The 19,398-nt window shown below is 39.2% G+C and overlaps 1 protein-coding gene across 1 annotated transcript in view; it reads left to right on the top strand.

Moving 5' to 3' along the window:
- LOC129250758 (uncharacterized) overlaps nucleotides 1-16,482 on the top strand; it is a 33,521-nt gene extending 17,039 nt beyond the window's left edge. Inside the window, exon 4 of the mRNA XM_054890356.1 lies at nucleotides 16,372-16,482. Coding sequence (XP_054746331.1) covers nucleotides 16,372-16,386 — 15 coding nt within the window. The 3' untranslated portion in view covers nucleotides 16,387-16,482. The remainder of the gene's footprint in view (nucleotides 1-16,371) is intronic.
- Nucleotides 16,483-19,398: the final 2,916 nt, after the last annotated feature.

Genomic DNA, 19,398 nt, shown 5'->3' with positions numbered 1-19,398 from the left:
GGCGCCAGCTGTAACTTTCATAATAAATGCATTGATATACATAGTGTGTGCTTGCTTGTTTGGTTTGAAATTCACATTACAACGAATTTTGATTTGTATTCTTTGCTTGTAAGCAGTTCATGAAAATGTTTTTTGAAGTGCATTCGACCTGTTTTTTAGTGGTGTAAAATATTGAAAAAATTTTTACAAAGTGATTATTTGTATAAAGTAAAAGTTCAGATAGTGGCCTAAAACTATTTTAAATAATACAAAACGGTAAGAAAGCTTTTTAAGTTACTTGTATAAATGTTTCAAATAATTTTTCTTATTAAGTCTTAATGCGGCTAATGTGGGCTAGTTAGGGTAGGGTATTATAGGCTAGTAGCCCCCATTACCCGCTCGTAATTTTGCATCAAAGAGATTTGATGTGCCGCGCTCCACACTACAAATAATGGCAAGGAGTAATTCCTCTCTTAACAAACTAATAAGGACACTACTTGGACGTAAGCCAGTACTAAATGAAGAAACTGAGAAAGATATCGTAAAGTATGCATTGGAAATGGAATCAAGATTTTGGGGCCTTACAAGACGCGATATTAGGTCCATTGCTTTTCAGTTCGCTGTAAAAGCCCATGTCCCAAATAAGTTTTCTGTCCTAAAGCAAAGTGCTGGAAAAGACTTGCTCTATGGATTCCTTCGCAGGCACTAAAATGAGATTAGTTTTCGTGTTCCAACAGGAACCTCTTTTAATAGAGCAATAGGCTTTACAAAAGAAAATGTGAAAGTTTTTTTCGATATACTTGAGCAAGAGTATGAGAGTCACAAATTTCCACCATCCTCAATATGGAATGTGGATGAAACAGGGCTTTCAGTTATACAGAGTAAGCAACCTAAAGTCTTGTCCTACAAGGGGAAACTCCAGGTTGGTGCAATAACATCTGCTGAGGGTGGATCTTTGGTAACAGTTATTAGCTGGATGAGTGCGAGTGGCTGCTTTGTACCTCCATTTTTCATATTTCCACGGAAAAATCAAAATCCACAACTTATGAAGAATGCTCCTCCTGGATCAGATTCTGCATGCCATATCCGGCTGGGTACAAACTGAAATATTAACAAAATGGTTTCAACATTTTTTAAAATTTACGAGGCCAACAAAGGACTAGCCGATACTTTTTAAATTAGATGGTCACCATAGCCACACAAGGAATATTGAGCTCCTGGAGCTTGCTTGCCAAAACGGAGTGACTATAATTTCTCTTCCCCGCACTCAACACATAAGTTCCTCCCTTTAAGTTTTAAGTTCACCGGCATACATCCTTTCAATAGAAATATATTTTCTGATTCTGATTTCATTGCTAGTGAATTATATGAACAAATACCACAAACAGAAAATACTTCAGCATCTACCAGCTGCTAGCACAAATCGTGTCACACCTTGGCAAATATCTCCGAAGATAAGGAAACCTTCTACAAACCGTGGAAGAAAACAGGGAGAGCTATTGTTCTAGCACAGTCAACGTACAAAAACGAATTAAAAGAGAGTGCGACTATTTCCAAAAAATCTGAGCATAAAGTTAAAAAATCACTTAAGGCGACAAATTTCGTGCGCAAATCGAATCATCAAAACAAATCCTCTACTGATTCGAAGGAGTCTCTTAACTTAAAAGAGAGTGCAACTACTTCCAAGAAATCTAAGCTTAAAGTTAAAAAGCCATCTAAAAATTCTGTGCGCAAGACGACTCATCAAGTCCAATCTTCTTCTGATTCGGAAAAATCCCTTAGCTGCGTAGACTTCGACGGGGAAGATCTCTTTCCCGATCTTCCACCAAATAAAGGAACAGAATGTAATTTCTGTGGATATCGAGCAGAAAATGACAGTGCCTACAATGCGATATGGTTTGGGCTCACAAAAAGTGTTTACCCAAGAAATATGCCATCTTTATTTGTAGCTCTTGTTCTGAATAGTTTTAAGAAAATATCTACAATACCTTTATTTATTTATTTATAACTGATTTTTATATATTTTTGAATTACTTTGTTTATTTACGATGAAATAAATATAGTATGAACTAATTAATTTGTACTTTACTTTACTTCTATAACGTTGTCTCTCGTACTCCAATACAGTGATCCACTTTACCCGAATACCCTGGCCCACATTACCCACCAGATTTTTATTCGTCAACTTTTGAGGTGGTCCCTGGTTTCCAATTTTGTAGGATGAAAACTTTGAATATAAAGTTATTTTTGTAACAAATGATAAAGTTAATTCAACATATCTTATGAAAAAAATGACATGTTTTACTATTATTATTTTGGACGAAAATAACATCGAAGTAAAATGGTGCACAGTACTCGAACTTACTCTACATTATAAAAACAGCCGGCGAAGACGGAGTTGTTGAATTCGTACATGCCTTCATTTGTAACAAACGCCGTATGATGCATGCTGCCCTCCTCAATGGGTATAAAAAAAAACCCATTTCCAAATTCAACCCGGAAAAATAAACTGAATTTCGTAGCTTCTCCAAGACATCTTCTATAAGCAGGACTGGGAAGGCATCTTTCAGAACCATCGTGTTCAGCTTTCGAACATCAGTGCATGCTCAAGGCGAAGCGGAGCCTTCTGACGCCAGGCACCATTATATTATAGTACAAAACAAATCAAGCAAAAGGAGGAGTAATTACATCCTTGTAAAATTTCTAAGGATAGTAATATTATATTTTGATTTGTGACATTTAAACTAAATAAACAAATGTGAAAGCACGAATTGTTAAAATACTTCCAATATAGTTTATTTTGCTTTCGCCCACCCTTCCCTCTCAAAAACCAGTACTTTCCCTTAATTTTGTTTGTATATTCTCGGAGGATGACATCGCAGCGAATTCAGAAGACGCAAACTCTTATTCTGTCATTCTTGATGCACACTTGAAATAGTTTGTACCGTTCTTTTAATTCGTTAACTAAAATCTACTTGCATAATCTGATGATGATGGTCGCACTATTGCGAGCTGCAACCATTATTTAACCTGCTTTCTGACAACGACGAAAGGCATTCAATTTTCAGATACTATTTTCATCGTAACTGCCTTTCTTCGTCAATACCTTCATCGCGTGGCTGTATGAATAGCCACTATTGTTTAAGACACACGTGAACTTTTTTATAAAGCCTTACCCAAGTAGAGGTTAGTATTTTATATTACTACTTAAACTGTTGCTATGTTTTGCATTCTTCTTTCGTACCGCATTGTTAGTTCAGAAAATCTCCTCGCAATATACAAGGCATACTTGTTGGATGGTTAAAGTGGTGACTCATACAGAATCCAACTAGCGCTTCCGCACCATTTTCGCACATCCTCGTTACCAACTTGTTTAACAGTTATTTATATCATGACTATATCCAGTTTGTTCGATTTAAGAATCTCATTAGGTTGTTGACATCTGAGCCAGACAGTTGTTCGAGACTCTCGAATAGCGGTTTGCACAGGGTTAACATTCTGTCCTTCCATAGGGCAGGACATTCACAGAGGAAGTAGAAGATTGTCCCCTTTTTCTCCGGTTGTTTAAATCTGTCACGGTATGTGTTGGGGGGATGCCCATTTTGGCTGCGTGTTCTCCGACAGACCAAAAGGCAGTTATGACTGCCGTTAGTATCCAGGCATCTCGTGGTTTCTTGTTTACCAATGTTGACGATTGTTTGAGATTGAAGGTGAGCTATAACGTCCTGCTAATTTTGCATTCCGTCTATCTACAATCCGCGATTCGGAGGTATTTTAGGGAAATTGAAGTCTTGATTGCACCTAATGGTGTAAATACGGATTCTGTAAGAGCGTCATTCATGATAGATCCCCCTCTTGCCAGCACACCTCCCTGCCCTGCGGTTGCCGCCAATGGCCGAGCCACGACCCCCCAAGGTACGAGCGCGGTCTTGGCGCCAGTCAATGTGGCGGGAAAAGGTTCTGCTGAGCCACGTCCCTATCGGTGCCTCGACAAAATGTCCAGCACAGCTGTCTGCCCAGCGAAATCTTCTTCAGTGGAAGATCGGGAGCTAGACCTTCGCCCAAGCACATCCAAGGGTGCGGCCAAGCCATCCTATAGCGAGAAGGATGCTGGCCCACGACCTGTGGCTGTCATTGGAAAACTGGGGCCTGACCATCAGCTGACGGATGCAGAAATCAAATACTGCAAAAGTCAACTGATGCGTCAGGTTATTGCCTCCGGTCCTGAAGCCAACGCGAAGGGCTATGAGACAAAGGACGGCACCATAAAGGTGACGTGCGCGTTTCTGGCCAACTTCGAGTGGATCAGAACCGTGGTCAATAACGTGCCCCCCATGGGGACCACTCGCTTTGCAGTCTACAGCGAGGAGAGTGTACCCCTCAGGAAGGCCATCTGCTGGATTCCGGATCCAGACCTGTCTACGGCGGATGTCCTATCCTGTTTACGTGCCCAGAATCCGGGCATCAATACGAGGCTTTGGCGAGTCCTCTCGTACACCAAGAGCAAAAACCGGGAAGGAAAGGAAGGGTCTGCTCTTGTGGTGCGAGTGGATGAGGCCAGTGTTGATGTCATGGGCTCACGGTACGGGAACCGTCTGAGTCTCTTCTTTGGGATGGTCAGTTTCCACGTCTTTCCCAAATGTTTGCTTCGGACGGTTCCTTTAGCTACCGTCCCTTGACGGTGATGCAGATTAACTTGCAGTAATCCAAAGCCACTACTGCACTACTAAGTAGAAGGCTTTCCCAGCTGCACACATTACCCCACATAACAGCAGTGCAAGAGCCCTGGGTCTTTAGGGGCCGTCTCTGTGACTTAAGTGCGCTGAAAGGGGCCACGTTATTATATGACAGGAGTTCGAGTAGACCTAGGACCGGTCTTATAGTATCATCCCATCTCACTGTGACGGGTCTTGAGCAATTCTGTTGCCAAGACCTGGTAGCGGCTGAGGTGGGTTACAGAGGTAGACGCGGATGGTCGAAGTTTGTGATTGCAACTGCTTATTTTCCTTACGATGCTCTGGAAGGGCCACCACTCGGGAAGGCCACCAGTCTCGGGAGGTTCTGTGAGCGGCGCAGTCTGGGCCTCATCCTATGTTGCGATGCTAATACCCAGCATACAATCTGGGGCAGCAGCAAGTGCAATGGACGGGGATCTCGACTACTCGAATTTATCGCGTCCTCTTGCCTAGACATACATAACAAGAGCTCACAGCCAACGTTTGTAACAGCTAGAAGGCAGGAGGTGATTGATCTAACCCTATCAAACTCAAAACTTGGGTGGTCAATCAAGAACTGGAGAGTCCTTGCCGAAGATTCGTGCTCGGACCACAGGTACATTGAGTTTCAGTGTGGCAAGGAGGCACAAATGCCATTGCCCTCTAGAAACCCAAGAAAAACAGACTGGCGGAAGTTTAGGGAGGCGTTGCGGGACCTCGACGTTACGCCGTCAAGACTTCGAAAAGAACAGGCCATTGAGACGGCTGTTGAGAAACTCAACGCTGCCCTAACCGAATATTTTGAGTCAGCCTGTCCAATTCGACCTCTCCCTAAACGGACTCCCGTTCCTTGGTGGAATCGAGAGCTCCAGATGTTGAGGCGTGAGTCGAGAAAACTTCTAAACCGGGCCCTCAAGACTAACTTTGCAGAGCACTGGGAGCGATAGCGTGATGTTCAGAAGAACTACAAGAGGCTTATTCGGGAATCGAAAAGAGCCTCATATAGGGAATTCTGCAGCGGTATTGAATCTCTGAGTGACACGGCCAAATTGGTTAGGATCCTGAAAAGGGGCCCAACTGCAAAGATGGGGTCACTTAGGAAATCTGATGGCTCCTTCACGGAGTGGCAAAGTGAGACACTCAGCTTGCTGATGGAATCTCACTTTCCTGGTAATCAGATAAGCGTCAGCCCGCAACAGCCCTTATTGATAGAGGCAGTTGTCAGAGCTGTTACACCTTCTCGGCATAACTGGTGAATGATCTGTGGTGAATGGCATATATCCTGCCATGCTGAAGGAGGGTGCAGAGTCCGTGAGAGCAGCCCTGAAGAAAATCTTCTCGGCATGCCTGGCACTGGCTTACATACCACGCTCGTGGAGGATGATGAGGGTCGCTTTCATCTCAAAGTTTGGAAAAGACGACTACACCAGCCCCAAAAGCCTTAGACCCATCAGCATGACCTCTTTCATGCTGAAAAGTCTCGAACGACTGGTGGAATTGTGCATGCGTCAGAAGTCGCTGAAGGCTCACCTATGTCTCTATTTCAGCATGCCTATCTGAGTGGAAAATCCTGGGAGTCGGCACTGCAAAACTTTGTTGCTAGGGGAGAGCTGGCCATCGACAGGAGGGACTACGCTATGGGGATCTTTTTAGACATAGAGGGGGCGTTTGATAATGCTACTTTTGACAGTATGTGTAACTCTGCTAGTAGGCACGGCGTAGACCGGGTGCTAGTAAATGGGATTCGTTCGATGCTGGCCCAAAGAATCGTTTCGGTACTAGCAGAGGAAGATCTACTGGTGTCATCTGGGGTTAATAGAGGCTGCCCCCAAGGCGGTGTGCTGTCTACATTGCTCTGGTGCATGGTAATCCACCCTCTTTTCACCACCTTAAACGATTCGGGAGTCTACGCACAAGCATATGCGGACGATGTTGCTTGTTTGGTAACAGGCCCTTCGCTTATGAACATCTGCAAGAAAGTGCAGAAAACTCTGGATCTGATGGACACTTGGTGCTGTGTGAATGGGCTATCGGCAAATCCGGCCAAGACTGGTATTGTCCTCTTTACCAGAAGGAGGAAGCTTGATGGACTCGTTCTGCCAAAGCTAAAAGGAGTCACAATCCAGCTATCCAAGGAAATTAAATATCTTGGAGTAATCCTCGATAGTAGGCTCCTATGGAAATCACGTGTTGAAACAAAGGCATCCAAAGCACTGACAGCTTTCTGGCAGTGCAAAGGTGTCTTTGGGAAAACGTGGGGTATCTCTCCTAGCAAGGTCCTATGGATCTACACGGCTATGATAGGACCCATTATCACCTATGCATCAGTGGTCTGGATGAGTAGACTCTCTCAAGTGGGAGTCAGGAGGACCTCATCGAGACTGCAACGCACTGTGGCCATCTGTTGCACCGGAGCTCTTCCGACTCCTTCAGGCCCGGCACTAGATGCTCTGATTGGGTTACCACCACTTGATGCTTTCATCCGAGGAGAGGCCTTGAAGGCCATCTGCAGACTGAAACACAATGGGAACTAGTACGGCCCTTGTCCGGCATTGGAACACAGAGAAGGCATGGATATCGATCCAACGATTCTCTCCATGCCCCTTGATCCATGCCATCAAGAGTGGTACTTGAAAAGAGATACAACGTAGTGCTACCAGAGGCTCAGTTGTGGGAAGACTCAGAAAATGAGCCCAGCAAACACTGTTTTCGCATTTTTACGGATGGCTTCAGGACCGAGCATGGCTCCGGCTCTGGGGTCTACGTGGAACTCAGCGGGACAAAACTGCACTTTGCTCTTGGAATGAATGCATCCGTGTTTCAAGCGGAGGTGTATGCAGTTCCAGAAGCGATGAACTTCGTTGTGGAAAAACGATGGAGAGGCAGATCTATATGTGTCTGCAGCGACAGCTAAGCTGCGCTTATGGCCTTAGACAGCCCTCCAACTACATCAGGGGTAGTCAAGTCCTGTAAATCCAGGGTGAACTTTGTCGGTAGACATAATAGCCTGATGCTAACAAGGGTCCCGGGACACTTGGGTATCGCGGGTAACGAGACCTCTGACTCCTTAGCTCCGTTTTGCCACTCCTTTCTGCTGCCATCACAGCCACGGTTAGCAAATAGGTAACTACCACCCTCAAGCGAGCTTGGCAGGCTGAGAGAGGCTGCAGATGGACTAAGCTGATGTTACCTGTCATGTCCGATCGACTGTCGCAAACCCTTCTGTTATTAAGCAGAGGTTAGTGCAGACGGCTGGTTGGACTGATGACGGGCCACTTTCTGTGGGCGAAGTACATGGAAAAGTCGGACATCTCAGACAGTTTACTCTGCCCAGCTTGTGAAGAGGAGGATGAGACGGCGGACCACTTCCTGTGTGTCTTCCCCGCCTTCGCTCGAATCAGGTTTGAGGTCTTTGGCACTGATGTGTTAAGAAGCAACCATCTTGGCTCCTTGGCACCACAAGATCTACTCAGATTTCTTCGGAGGTCGGGTAGATTTAAAGAAAATTAAAAGGGAATCCAAGTCTAGTACAATGGACTTAATTAATGTCTGAGTGCTGCACTTGCTAGTTGTCCCGACAAAAAAAAAAAAAACCTCTTTGTGCAATTTTATTTATCGAAATTTCGCCTGCGTTTTTGATGGAGTCACCGGTACGTTTAACTGCCAAATGCGCAACATACATAAATATATATATATATGCATACAAACTTCCACGCAGTACCTTAAAAACAACCACAATTCGTCAAAAATAAAGTGGAAAAAATACATATGTACATGCATATATGTCAACTTATATACATTCGAAGTCTCACGAGCTACGAGTAGTGCGAATTGTCAAAAATGAAGTTTAGATAGGTGAAATGGTTGAAGTGCCGGTCTGGCACTCCTCAAGTAGCACTAAAACGCCGTTTTGATACCATTATGAGACCTCCAACAGGCAGATATCTACAGCCAGCCAGAGCTGTTGATATAATGGAGGAGATTGATTGGATTGAGGTTGGTGCACTGTCCCATGAAGGTGAACCGCTAAGACTTTTCCCCCTCGCTCAACTTGACAGCGGGAAAGTTCTTAACAGAGCTGATTACAATGAATCTGTATAAGTATATGGGCTCTGCACAGTTTTTGCCTTTTGTATGAAATCATTTTGATTAATTGCCGACGGCATTTTGCAAGAGCATTTCTATGTTCCTTTGACGAACGAAATTTTATTTGATTTATATTTTATTTCACCGAATAATATATGGATTAAGATTGAAGATTGTATAAAACTTTGAAATCTTTATATATAATAATGAATGTTTGTCTGTATGCCATCGATGAACTCAAAAACGACTGGACCGATTATTATAAAAATTGGTATGTAGTATATATATGCGCTGCAGAGTAGTAACGTCTGCCCCGTTCAACCGATTGTCATAAAAATTAGTATGACCATGTATTTTTACACAGAGGAAACGAATATGACATGTTCTTAAATTTATTTAAGTTGTTGGCGTAGTAACGCGCACTGGGTACAGCTTGTTTAAAATAAATAAAAGAAAAATCTAAAGAAACCAGTATACATATATGGAGCACCTAATCAAAAGTTCGATAGCATCTTTAATTCGTATCGTGTTGCACAAATACATATGTACGAGAGATCGCTTTATCATATCTACTTACAATAATTATAGAGTAAATACCCGAATGATCGAATTTCTACATTCGCATATACATTTATGTATGTGCGTATGCACACTTGATTCCCAAAGCTATGTACGTACATATTTGTATTCTGAACCCCCACCAAAATTATGATGACTAGTATACACAATATATGCATATATATATAACCGTACATTCATAGGCGCAACCGTAGCGGAGCTGAGCGCCAAGTGCGCGCAGAAGGATACAGTAAGATGCAGAAAACAGCAACAATTGGCTTATAAAAAAGTTCTGTACGGACATTTCGGTACTAGAGAAAATTTCGAAATAATCAAAGCGCACAAAAACATATGTATGTACATATATAGATTCAAATTTAAAAACAAACAAAGTGGAAATTATTTAATATTGAAGAAATCACTGAAGCTTTTGTGAGTTGTGCAGCGCTGTTAATAACAACAGGAAGCAAAGTCGCAAATCGTTAAAGTAAAAACTTTCAGTCAATATGCAGTTTTTATTTCTAAAATGTATTACATACTTTTCCTCCTGAACATTATTTATTTATATATTTATAAATGAGTAAATTATGAAATAATATTGTTGACCCTTCATAATTTTTGGAACAGAGCGAATCGTAATATTTTTGCTGTGGTCAGTGCACACAGCTGCATATGCAAATATGTATAGAAATTTACATATTTATATTACAATATGCCATTTTCCGGTATGCCTGGTAATGAAGCATTGCTATGCTTGAGGGAATTTGATTTGGTTGAAAGAAATTCAACAAAGTTTTTTAACAGATGCCCTTAGATAGACTGAATATATGTATATAAATTTGGATGATTTGTAAAAAATCAATATCAATCATATTAAAAATCTAGCCTAACCATTCATTGTTTCTAATCACAAACGATTTCAACTGCTAAATTTCCACAATTCAGTGGTGATTATTCTGGAACGAGTACCCTTCAAAATTCCATACGTTCTGGTCAGGCAGACTTCTCTATACATTAACGTTCTCTGTTATATACATATGCATCTGTGTGCACATGCCCCAGCAAGAATATTACGTTTCGCTAAAAATTCTCAAGGAATCCAGAGCAAATTCATAGGCATTGGCCAAAAGTTATGAAGGGTAAACAAAATTATTTCATAATTTACTTATACAACTTTTTAGGTATTTACTATGAAGTAGTACATTATTATTCGATGTATGCATTTTAATATTGTATTTAAGAGGAAAAGTTTGAATTAAATTTTGTGAATACAATTCACACAAGCTTCAGTGATTTCTTCAATATTAAATGTTCGGCATTTGCGGCTTCATCTGAAAGCTTGTATGTGCAGTAACATCCAAATAAGCCGCACTCTAGATTCAGAGTAAGTTTCTAACTTTGTAGCTATATATGTATGTATGTACATATGTTGTTGTGCACTTTTTATCAATTGGAGAACTACATACGCAAAGTAACATACTAGTTAATTATTTACTTACTATCAGAGAACAAAAAAAGAAATGTTTCGAAATTTTCTATAGTATCTAATCACAACTTGCTACTGGTTTCTGCATCTTACTATGTATGCTTATACGAGATGTATGTTCAAAAAATAAGAAAAATTTTAAAATTTCGCGCGCTACATACATTCGACTTTCGATTATTATTTTTTTATTTGGTACACTCTTCTCGAAGATATGTTCACGGTTTTAGCAATATATTATGTTAAGTTGTGAGAGGCATAAATAAGACAAGTGTTTTGCGTGTTTGGCGATCAAAGAAGTTGCATCAAATTTTGTGTGAAAAATGGAATTAAGTGCTCGAAAACACTTGAAATATTGGCACTGGCATACGGAGAGAGTATTCTGAGTCAAAAAAGTGTTTACAAGTGGTACAAGCTTTTCAAAAAAGGTCGAGAAGATGTGATTGACGACGCTCGCTCTGGACGCCCCAACACATCAACAACCGATGAAAATGTTGAGAAAGTGCAATCTTTTCGAAAATATTGCGCATGAAGCGTGTGGCAGAGAAGTTCAACCCAAATTTACTAAACTTTGACCAAAAACAGTTAATTGATCAAATGTCAAGGTTTTGCTCACTTTTTTCTTCGATTACCATGGCATAGTGCATCAGGAGTTCTTAACACAAGGTTGTACTATAAATACATAAGGAGTATTATCTTGAAGTTATGCGCCGTTTGCGCGAAGAAATACGAAAACGCCCGGAATTGTGAAAAAAAATGCATGGCGTTTACATCATGGTAATACACCTACTCATACATCTTTGCTTGTGAGAGATCATTTGCCAAAAACAACACCGTTTGGCCCCCTGCGATTTTTTCCTGTTCCCAATATTGAAGAGACATGAAAGGACTGCGATTTGGGACGTTATAGGAGATAAAACCCAGATCGCCGAGAGAGCTCAAGGACATACCAAAAAGTGCATATCAGAACTGTACTGAAGATTGGAAAAAACGCTGACAGAAGTGTATTATATCTGAAGGAGATAAAATATAAATTGATGAATAAATAAATACTTTTTGAGAAAAAATGAAAATTCACCTTATTTTTTGAACACACCTCGTATAGGGAGCCTCGCTATGACAAGAAATTTCCCAAATATTTCTAAATATTCTAATAATGACTATTTTCGAATAGTCGTCAATAATTTCTCCAAAATCTATTGGAGAATTACATACCGAAAGTAGCCACCCCACCGCTGCCGGGCATTTAGAAGACATACTTACATACATATGTGGGTGCAACATATATATACAGCAACGACCATTCGACATGACAAAAATTCACGATTTATCAAATATTAGCAAATATTTTTTTAAGAAGTATTCCAGTATTTCTTTATTTTTGATGGTGAGGTTGGGTTAAAAATGCCTTCGCACCATATACCAACCGTCGCTACTACATGTGTGATGATTCCGGTAAAAATATCCTTCCTCTGCTCTTGGATTTTTCCCTCCACCCCGGGACTGTCTCCGCATTGCTTCGAAGTAGAGGGCCAAGACGGCGTCCTAAGAAGGACACTTACTAACTCATCCGGCGTCCAGGGTCGCCTGTTTTGAAAGACCCATGCTCAATGCTCTTCAGCATAAGTTCCCATTTCCCGCCTCTTTTTTCGGATAATATCATCCACGAAAATTTCGACGGAATTCCATTTTTCTTCGTCTATCATCATTTTCTCGATTATTTCTTCAGGTGTAAATACACCAATAGCTCGTTGCAGACCTGCCTGCTCTTTGTTCCACCTCTCGCATTTAAAGAACGTGTGCTCCGCATCATCATACTCAGTATCTCCATATATGCAGTTTGGTTGGCTCACTTTTCCCATTCGCGACAAATACTTGCGAAAGGACCCATATCCGGACAAAAACTGTGTGAGGTAATAAACTGTTGAAATCATTTCTAATATCCAATATGGTTAGTAACACTAAAAGCTTGCCTGCAAGAAAAGCAACACTTTTGAAACGCATAGCCCTCGCACGAATGAAGGAAGGGGATAATATCCGTGAACATTTAAATGAGTTTTTCCACGCCGTGGCTAAGCTGAAAGAAATAAACGTTACTGTGTGTGACGATCTTCTGACAATTTTGCTTTTATATAGTTTGCCAGATTCCTTCGAGACTTTTCGTTGCGCCTTGATTTTTCTGAAGCGAAACCTATCAAACTTAACACCTGTCATGTTCGCATTGGTCACCTCAATGAAACCGATTTCAAACGTGCCAAAGGTATGGTATTTACATGGCATGAATTTTGACAGCAATGAAAAATTAGCGACTTGTAAGATTTGTGTTAGCCAAAAACAAACACAAGAGAGCTTTTATAAGCAAAGTGAGCAACGTACCACAGAATTGCTCGAAATTGAGCACAGTGATGTCTGTGGGCCTATGAGAACTTGCTCACACTCAGGGGCGAAATTTTTTGTGACATTTACGGACGATTTTTCTCGCTACAGTGAAGTATATTTCATAAAACGAAAGTCCGACGTACTGACAATGTTTAAAATTTTCAAAAATTCTGCCGAAAAGTCCACAGGAAAGAAAATAAAGTTGCTCCAATCGGACAACGGTTTAGAATATATTAACGGTAACTTTCAAAAATATCTGGACGATTGTGGAATAAGGAGGGGGTTGAGTGCGCCTTATACACCACACCAAACGGCATCGCAGATCGAAAAACTAGAACGCTTTTGGAAATGCTTAGATGCATGCTGGCGCAGGCGAATCTACCAGCGACATTTTGGGCAGATGCAATTAACACAGCGAACTACATATATCAGGAATAGGTGCCCAACTAAAATTCTTAAGAGTGAGGTGCCGTTGAAACTTTGGCCGGGGAAAACCCCCACAGTTGTTCATTTCAGACCGTTCGGTGCTGAGTGTTATGTTTTGATGAAAAGCAACCAAAGCGGTAAATTTGACCCACGATCTGAAGAATGCATTTTAGTTGGATATTCAAATAAGGCTAAAGCTTATCGACTTCGGTCTTCCAAAACGCAAACAATTCTAGTGAGCCGCGGTGTCAAGTTCTTCGAAGAAATGTTTCACAAATCTGAAAACGAGGAACAAGATTTCGAATAGAATTGGAATTGAAAGGGGTTTGAAACGAAACTTATTGTGAAGAAATTGCTAAAAAATCAGCCAGTGAATGCGAAATTGAAGATGCATCTCAATCTTCGAAATCGAGATGTGGCAGAGGTAGGTCGAGATTAATGAGAATTGGCTTAAGGGGACAACCTCGAAAGATATATCAAAAGGTGGTCAGTAAACGAAAAAGCGAATGACGCTGTGTCAGAATCGAGCTCTGGTTTTGAAGATTGTGAATACGTGAATATGGCAACGTGTGAAAATCCAGTGACACTGGAAGAAACATTTAGCAGCGACGAAGCAGCAGCATGGCAAGTAGCTGTTGAAAATGAGTACATCGCACAGATTTCGAATTAAACATGGGGCATCGTAGAGCAACCTATCAAGCGAAAGATTATTGGCAATCGATTTGTTTTTCGAGCAAAAGAGGGCAACAAGAAGAAGACTCGTCTCGTTGCAAAAGGGTGCCCGCAACGTCCAGGGAACGATTTAAACGTCACATATACATAAGTCACACGATTGACATCTATCAGAACAGCAGCTTCAGTAGCGGAAATTAATCTTCAGATGCACCATATGGATGTCATTACCGGTTATTTGAATGGTGATCTAGATGAAAGCGTTTATATGCAAATACCAGAATATATGGAAGTGATCCTCAAAAAGGTCATCTTAGGTAAGATTCCGGACACAGCTGATCTCAAAGCTAGTAAAATTCGAGCTATAGCAGACAAATGGTCGGCAGCTTTATCCGAAAACAAGAACCCGGTATGCAAATATCGAAAATCGCTTTATGGCTTAAGACAAATGGTTTTCAGTGGTTAATTGAAGTCAAACAGTCGTTCGACGCAAGCTTTGAGATGAAGGGCATAGGTCCAGTAAAAACTTGTTTGGGTATAGAATTTCACCAAGATCTCAAAAATCATAGTGTGTTTCTAAATCAACGTGAGAATGCAGAACAAATTTTAAAACGTTTTAGTATGGAGGATTGCAAACCAGTTAAAAGTCCACTAGAATTCAACACTAAACTAGAAAAACTCGCTGTACATGATGAAACTGAATTGAAAAAATATCCACCTCAAAGTTTGATTGGTGCCTTATTATACTAGGCTGTTGCTTCATTGGAAGGCAGCTAAGCGAGTTTTAAGGTACTTAAAAGGTACAATAAATTACGGCATTTTTATAAAGAATCAAATGCAAAATTTTAGGCTGTTACTTCATTGGAAGGCAGCTAAGCGTGATTTAAGGTACTTAAAAGGTACAATAAATTACGGCATTTTTATAAAGAATCAAATGCAAAATTTTATGCAATTGCTCGAATATGACGGATAGGCGATCGTTTTCTGGTTACGCCTTTATTCTAGTTGGAGCAGCAATATCGTGGGAGCCACGCAAGCAGAGGACTGTTTCGCTGTCGAGCGCTGAATCCGAGTATATGGCTTTATGTGAATCAACAAGAGAGGCTTATACCTGCGTAATCGTACTAAACTATATGCCCAACTGAAGATATGCCTGCAGATGTGCTCATAAAGGATATTCCAGTATTGACTCTTTTCGAATGATTGTCGGTGATTTCTTAAATCCTAGATATAGAATTTTGTCATCGTTGATAAAAATTGGCATACACTAGGCTCGTTTTATGAGTGGAAGTACTTTGTTCCTAGAAAGTTATCAATGAATTTGTTTTTGTTGTATAATATTTGAAACTGCCACGGCTGCTCCTATGAATGTATTATGTTCTTGTAGCCGGAGGACTTAGAATTTTAGCTTTGGACAACAAATGCATCTAGAGGAATAAAGTGTGCTGCTGTGCTAGGAGCACAGAAAAGAAACAGCTAGCTACATACATGCATTGTGCCAACATATGTTATGCATTCATATACATATGTGCATATATAAACCCACCTCGTTTGATTCATCCAAATGAAAAACGCCGATGAAAAATAAGCAAAAAGAACAAGTGTGAATGTAGAAGACAAAAAGTGAATCTGCTGTTATTTTATTTTGCCTACCACCAAATCATGACTTTTACATTTCAAGGCAAACGCCATTTATAATTCTCTGGACTACGCTCAGCTATGTTAACTCGCGTATGTTAACTTTTCCCCAGTCGTGTTGGAATTATATGGTAAAAATTTGATAGCTGTGTTCTGTTAGCATTTAGCATTTAACTTGCCCATTTGTTACTGAACGACAACTGTGATGGACACATTAAATACAACAATATGTGTATGGATTGTAATATAGAAAAGTATTTTTCTTTAATAAAGTTAGTTCTTATAAATCAAATAGTGCTTCCTGAACTTTCGTTGAACTGAAACAAATCAATACCGACACCTATCCTAAGTTTAAGCATATTAACAGGCATAATCCCTTATAGTACGAGTTGGATATATTTTTATTATTCATTATTTTTATCTTTTTTGTTACAGCAAACACCCAATTAGTTCTGGCTTGCAGTCCCGTTTTAAGGAAATTTATTTTTATTTACCCATTTATTTACATGCATTTATTAAAAGAAAAAAATGTAGTTTACATACTTATTATGTGCAAGCTGGATTAAATCCAAAGTTTTCTGTGAAATCTATACATATAATATGATATACCTATTTCTTTTTGGTATTTATATTTACCTATTTAATTCGAATCGTTTTTCACTATTTGAATTTTTAAATTCATTTGAATATTTTTAGCCAGTGAGCAAAAATTTTGGTAGTTGATGACAAAGGGTTATATTATATATTTTATATACAAGGTGGGCCATATAGCGTTTGCTTTTTGAACCACCTATTTTTTTGAGAATGGTAACACAAATGACATGTTAAATGTGTTCATAATTTACTTAAAGGTTTGACATTTACGAAATGGGACGCTATACGCTTGAACAAAATTGGGAAATATTGAAAACCTATTTCCAAAGTGATGAGTCTTCTTCTTCTTCCGCGGTTATAGTAAATGGCGAGCGTAATCGTGACATGCTCAATGAGTTTTTGTTTGCAAGAGGATGACGTGGACGACATTTGGTTTCAACAGGACGGTGCAACTTGTCACACTGCCAAAGTTACACTCGATCTTTTGGCTACCGTTTTTGAATTCCGATCTCAATTGGCCGCCTCGGAGCTGTGATTTAAGCCCGTTGGACTATTTTTGCCATTCATGAAATTGGAGCCCAAACAATCGAAAATGTGCTTAAAAATTGGGTTGATCGAATGGCCTACTGCAAAGCCAGTCGTGGCAGTCATTTGAACGATATTATTTTTCGATCATAAATGACAATGTTCAATCTTCAAAATAAAAAAAAGTTTGAAAAAATATTGATTTTTTTATAGCCGATTCAAAAAGCAAATTTTACATGGCCCACCCTATACTACATCTCTAGTTTTGCTAGATGTTTCTTTTAGTATTTCCCAAATTGTTAACAAGCTTTTTATCTGCATTTATGTATTCAGATATACGATACACTTTTTCTCATAAGAAAATTTAAAATGGCGTACTTAAGTCGTATATTTCAAAGCATCAAATAATTTGCCACTTTCTCATAAATATAAATTTAAGCAATCAAAGACCATAAGTTTGTTAGCATATATCTCAAACTACTTGCAAGACGAGAACATACATATATATATAATATTAGTTTGGAGAAAAAGAAATCCATTATTTTCTTGGTAAATATCTCATAAAGTACCGATCAAACAAATGTAAAGTTTATTCTCAAGATGACATTCTACACTAAAAAAAAATTGTTTGCTGTTTTTTGTTTGTTCCATTTAGTTGTGAGTTACAGGGTGTTAACAATGGAAGTCAACAAAGAGAAAATTCAGTACATATTAAAGTTTTTCATTCATAAAGACAAGTCAGGAGACTGAAATTGTGAATAGTGTTTATGGCGCCGATACTGTAACAGCTATTTACGTCCAATTTTGATTTCGTCGATTCTGTTCAGGCATTTTTGATGTTAAAGAAAATGTCGATAAAATCACAGAAGTCATCGAAGTTGATTGGCATGTTAGTAGTCGTAGTATGGCAAATAAGCATCGACCATAAAACAGTTTTAAAGCATTTGGCCAAAACTTTTACGCAGAAATAATGGATTTCTTTTTCTCCAAACTAATGTTTGAATGCAATTGTAAAGAATTAAATGTTTGGATCAAAGCCTTTTATGTTACAAAAGTGTCCACATATGTAGCATTGATATGTTCTAAATATAATATGTAATATACATACAATTATATATTAGTACCAATATTAATGTGCCAAATGTTTGCATACCTATCTATCCGGAGTTCAAACCTAATATTATTTATGAATTCTCATAATGCTTTAACCGTGCTAAGGAAGTTGTAAGGGAACTTATTTAAAAAGAAATGTTCCATGCTCCTCTTACTACTTTTTTTCATCGAATCAACAATCGTATGTATTTCAGTGAGCAGATATTTTTTCAATAAGCACATACAGCCATCTGAAATAGGTTCGGATTATATGTCAAATTTTTTTAGCATAACTATTATGTTTGATTAAAAACTGTTTGATTCCACAAAGTCGGAGTAAGTGCGATTTTAATAAAAAAAATTTCCGCATCTCCGCAAACATAGCACAGTTTAAAGCTGGTCAAAGGCAGAGTGGATGCTGAAAGCCGAGCACAAGCAATAGCACAAAGCTAATACCGATTGGCGCTAATCAAGATCAGGTATCGCAGAGTAGATGCGAGAATCAGCGCTGAATGTGCGTGATTTAATGTTGTAATTTCGTTTGTGTATGGCAAGTATAATTTAAAGAAATGGTTCCGTCAAATGAAGGATATTTTGCATCGAGCTCTATATTGAACATTTTTTTTAACGATGAAAAATATATATTTACATTCAGCTCGGCTTTCAGCGTCTACTCTGAGAGTGCCCTAACTTCGTTTTTCAGCCATTTCGGTTAATTTCGGTGATTTATCAACATGTATGCAAGTAGCTCTGCAATTTCAAATTAAAGTTTAGTGTTTAGTGAGCAGCCTTATATAGCCAACAAGGCAGAGTGTATATCTCTTTGGTATCTTCTGAGTAAGCAACATTACAACGGCAATGAGTGTAAGATATTGAAAGAGAACCGACTTCCGACTATTTCAGCTAGCTGAATGCACACAAGCAAATGTAACTCTCAGTTGCAATACCAGAGTTCCGACTAAATAATTTTAATTTCGTAATACTAAAACTTTAAGAATAATTCTTAAATAATGTAATATATATACTTAAAATAAACCAATTTTAAGTAATTTTTGAATGTAATATAATTAAGGAATTTTAACCAAATTTTTTTTCTTTCATATCAAAATTTAATAAAAATTTTACCACGAATCCATACCAGTTAATAATATTAAGCGTATTAATGTCAGCATGTGTGGAATACGATATAATAAGAAATGTTTTGATTAATTTTTAGAAGACTTCATTCACGAAATATGAAAAATCGTTTTC

This window comes from Anastrepha obliqua, chromosome 6, assembly GCF_027943255.1.
Source record: "Anastrepha obliqua isolate idAnaObli1 chromosome 6, idAnaObli1_1.0, whole genome shotgun sequence".
Classification (NCBI taxonomy): Eukaryota; Metazoa; Arthropoda; class Insecta; order Diptera; family Tephritidae; genus Anastrepha; species Anastrepha obliqua.
The sequence above is the reverse complement of the archived record's forward strand: the minus strand, read 5'-3'. Positions and strand labels throughout refer to the sequence as shown.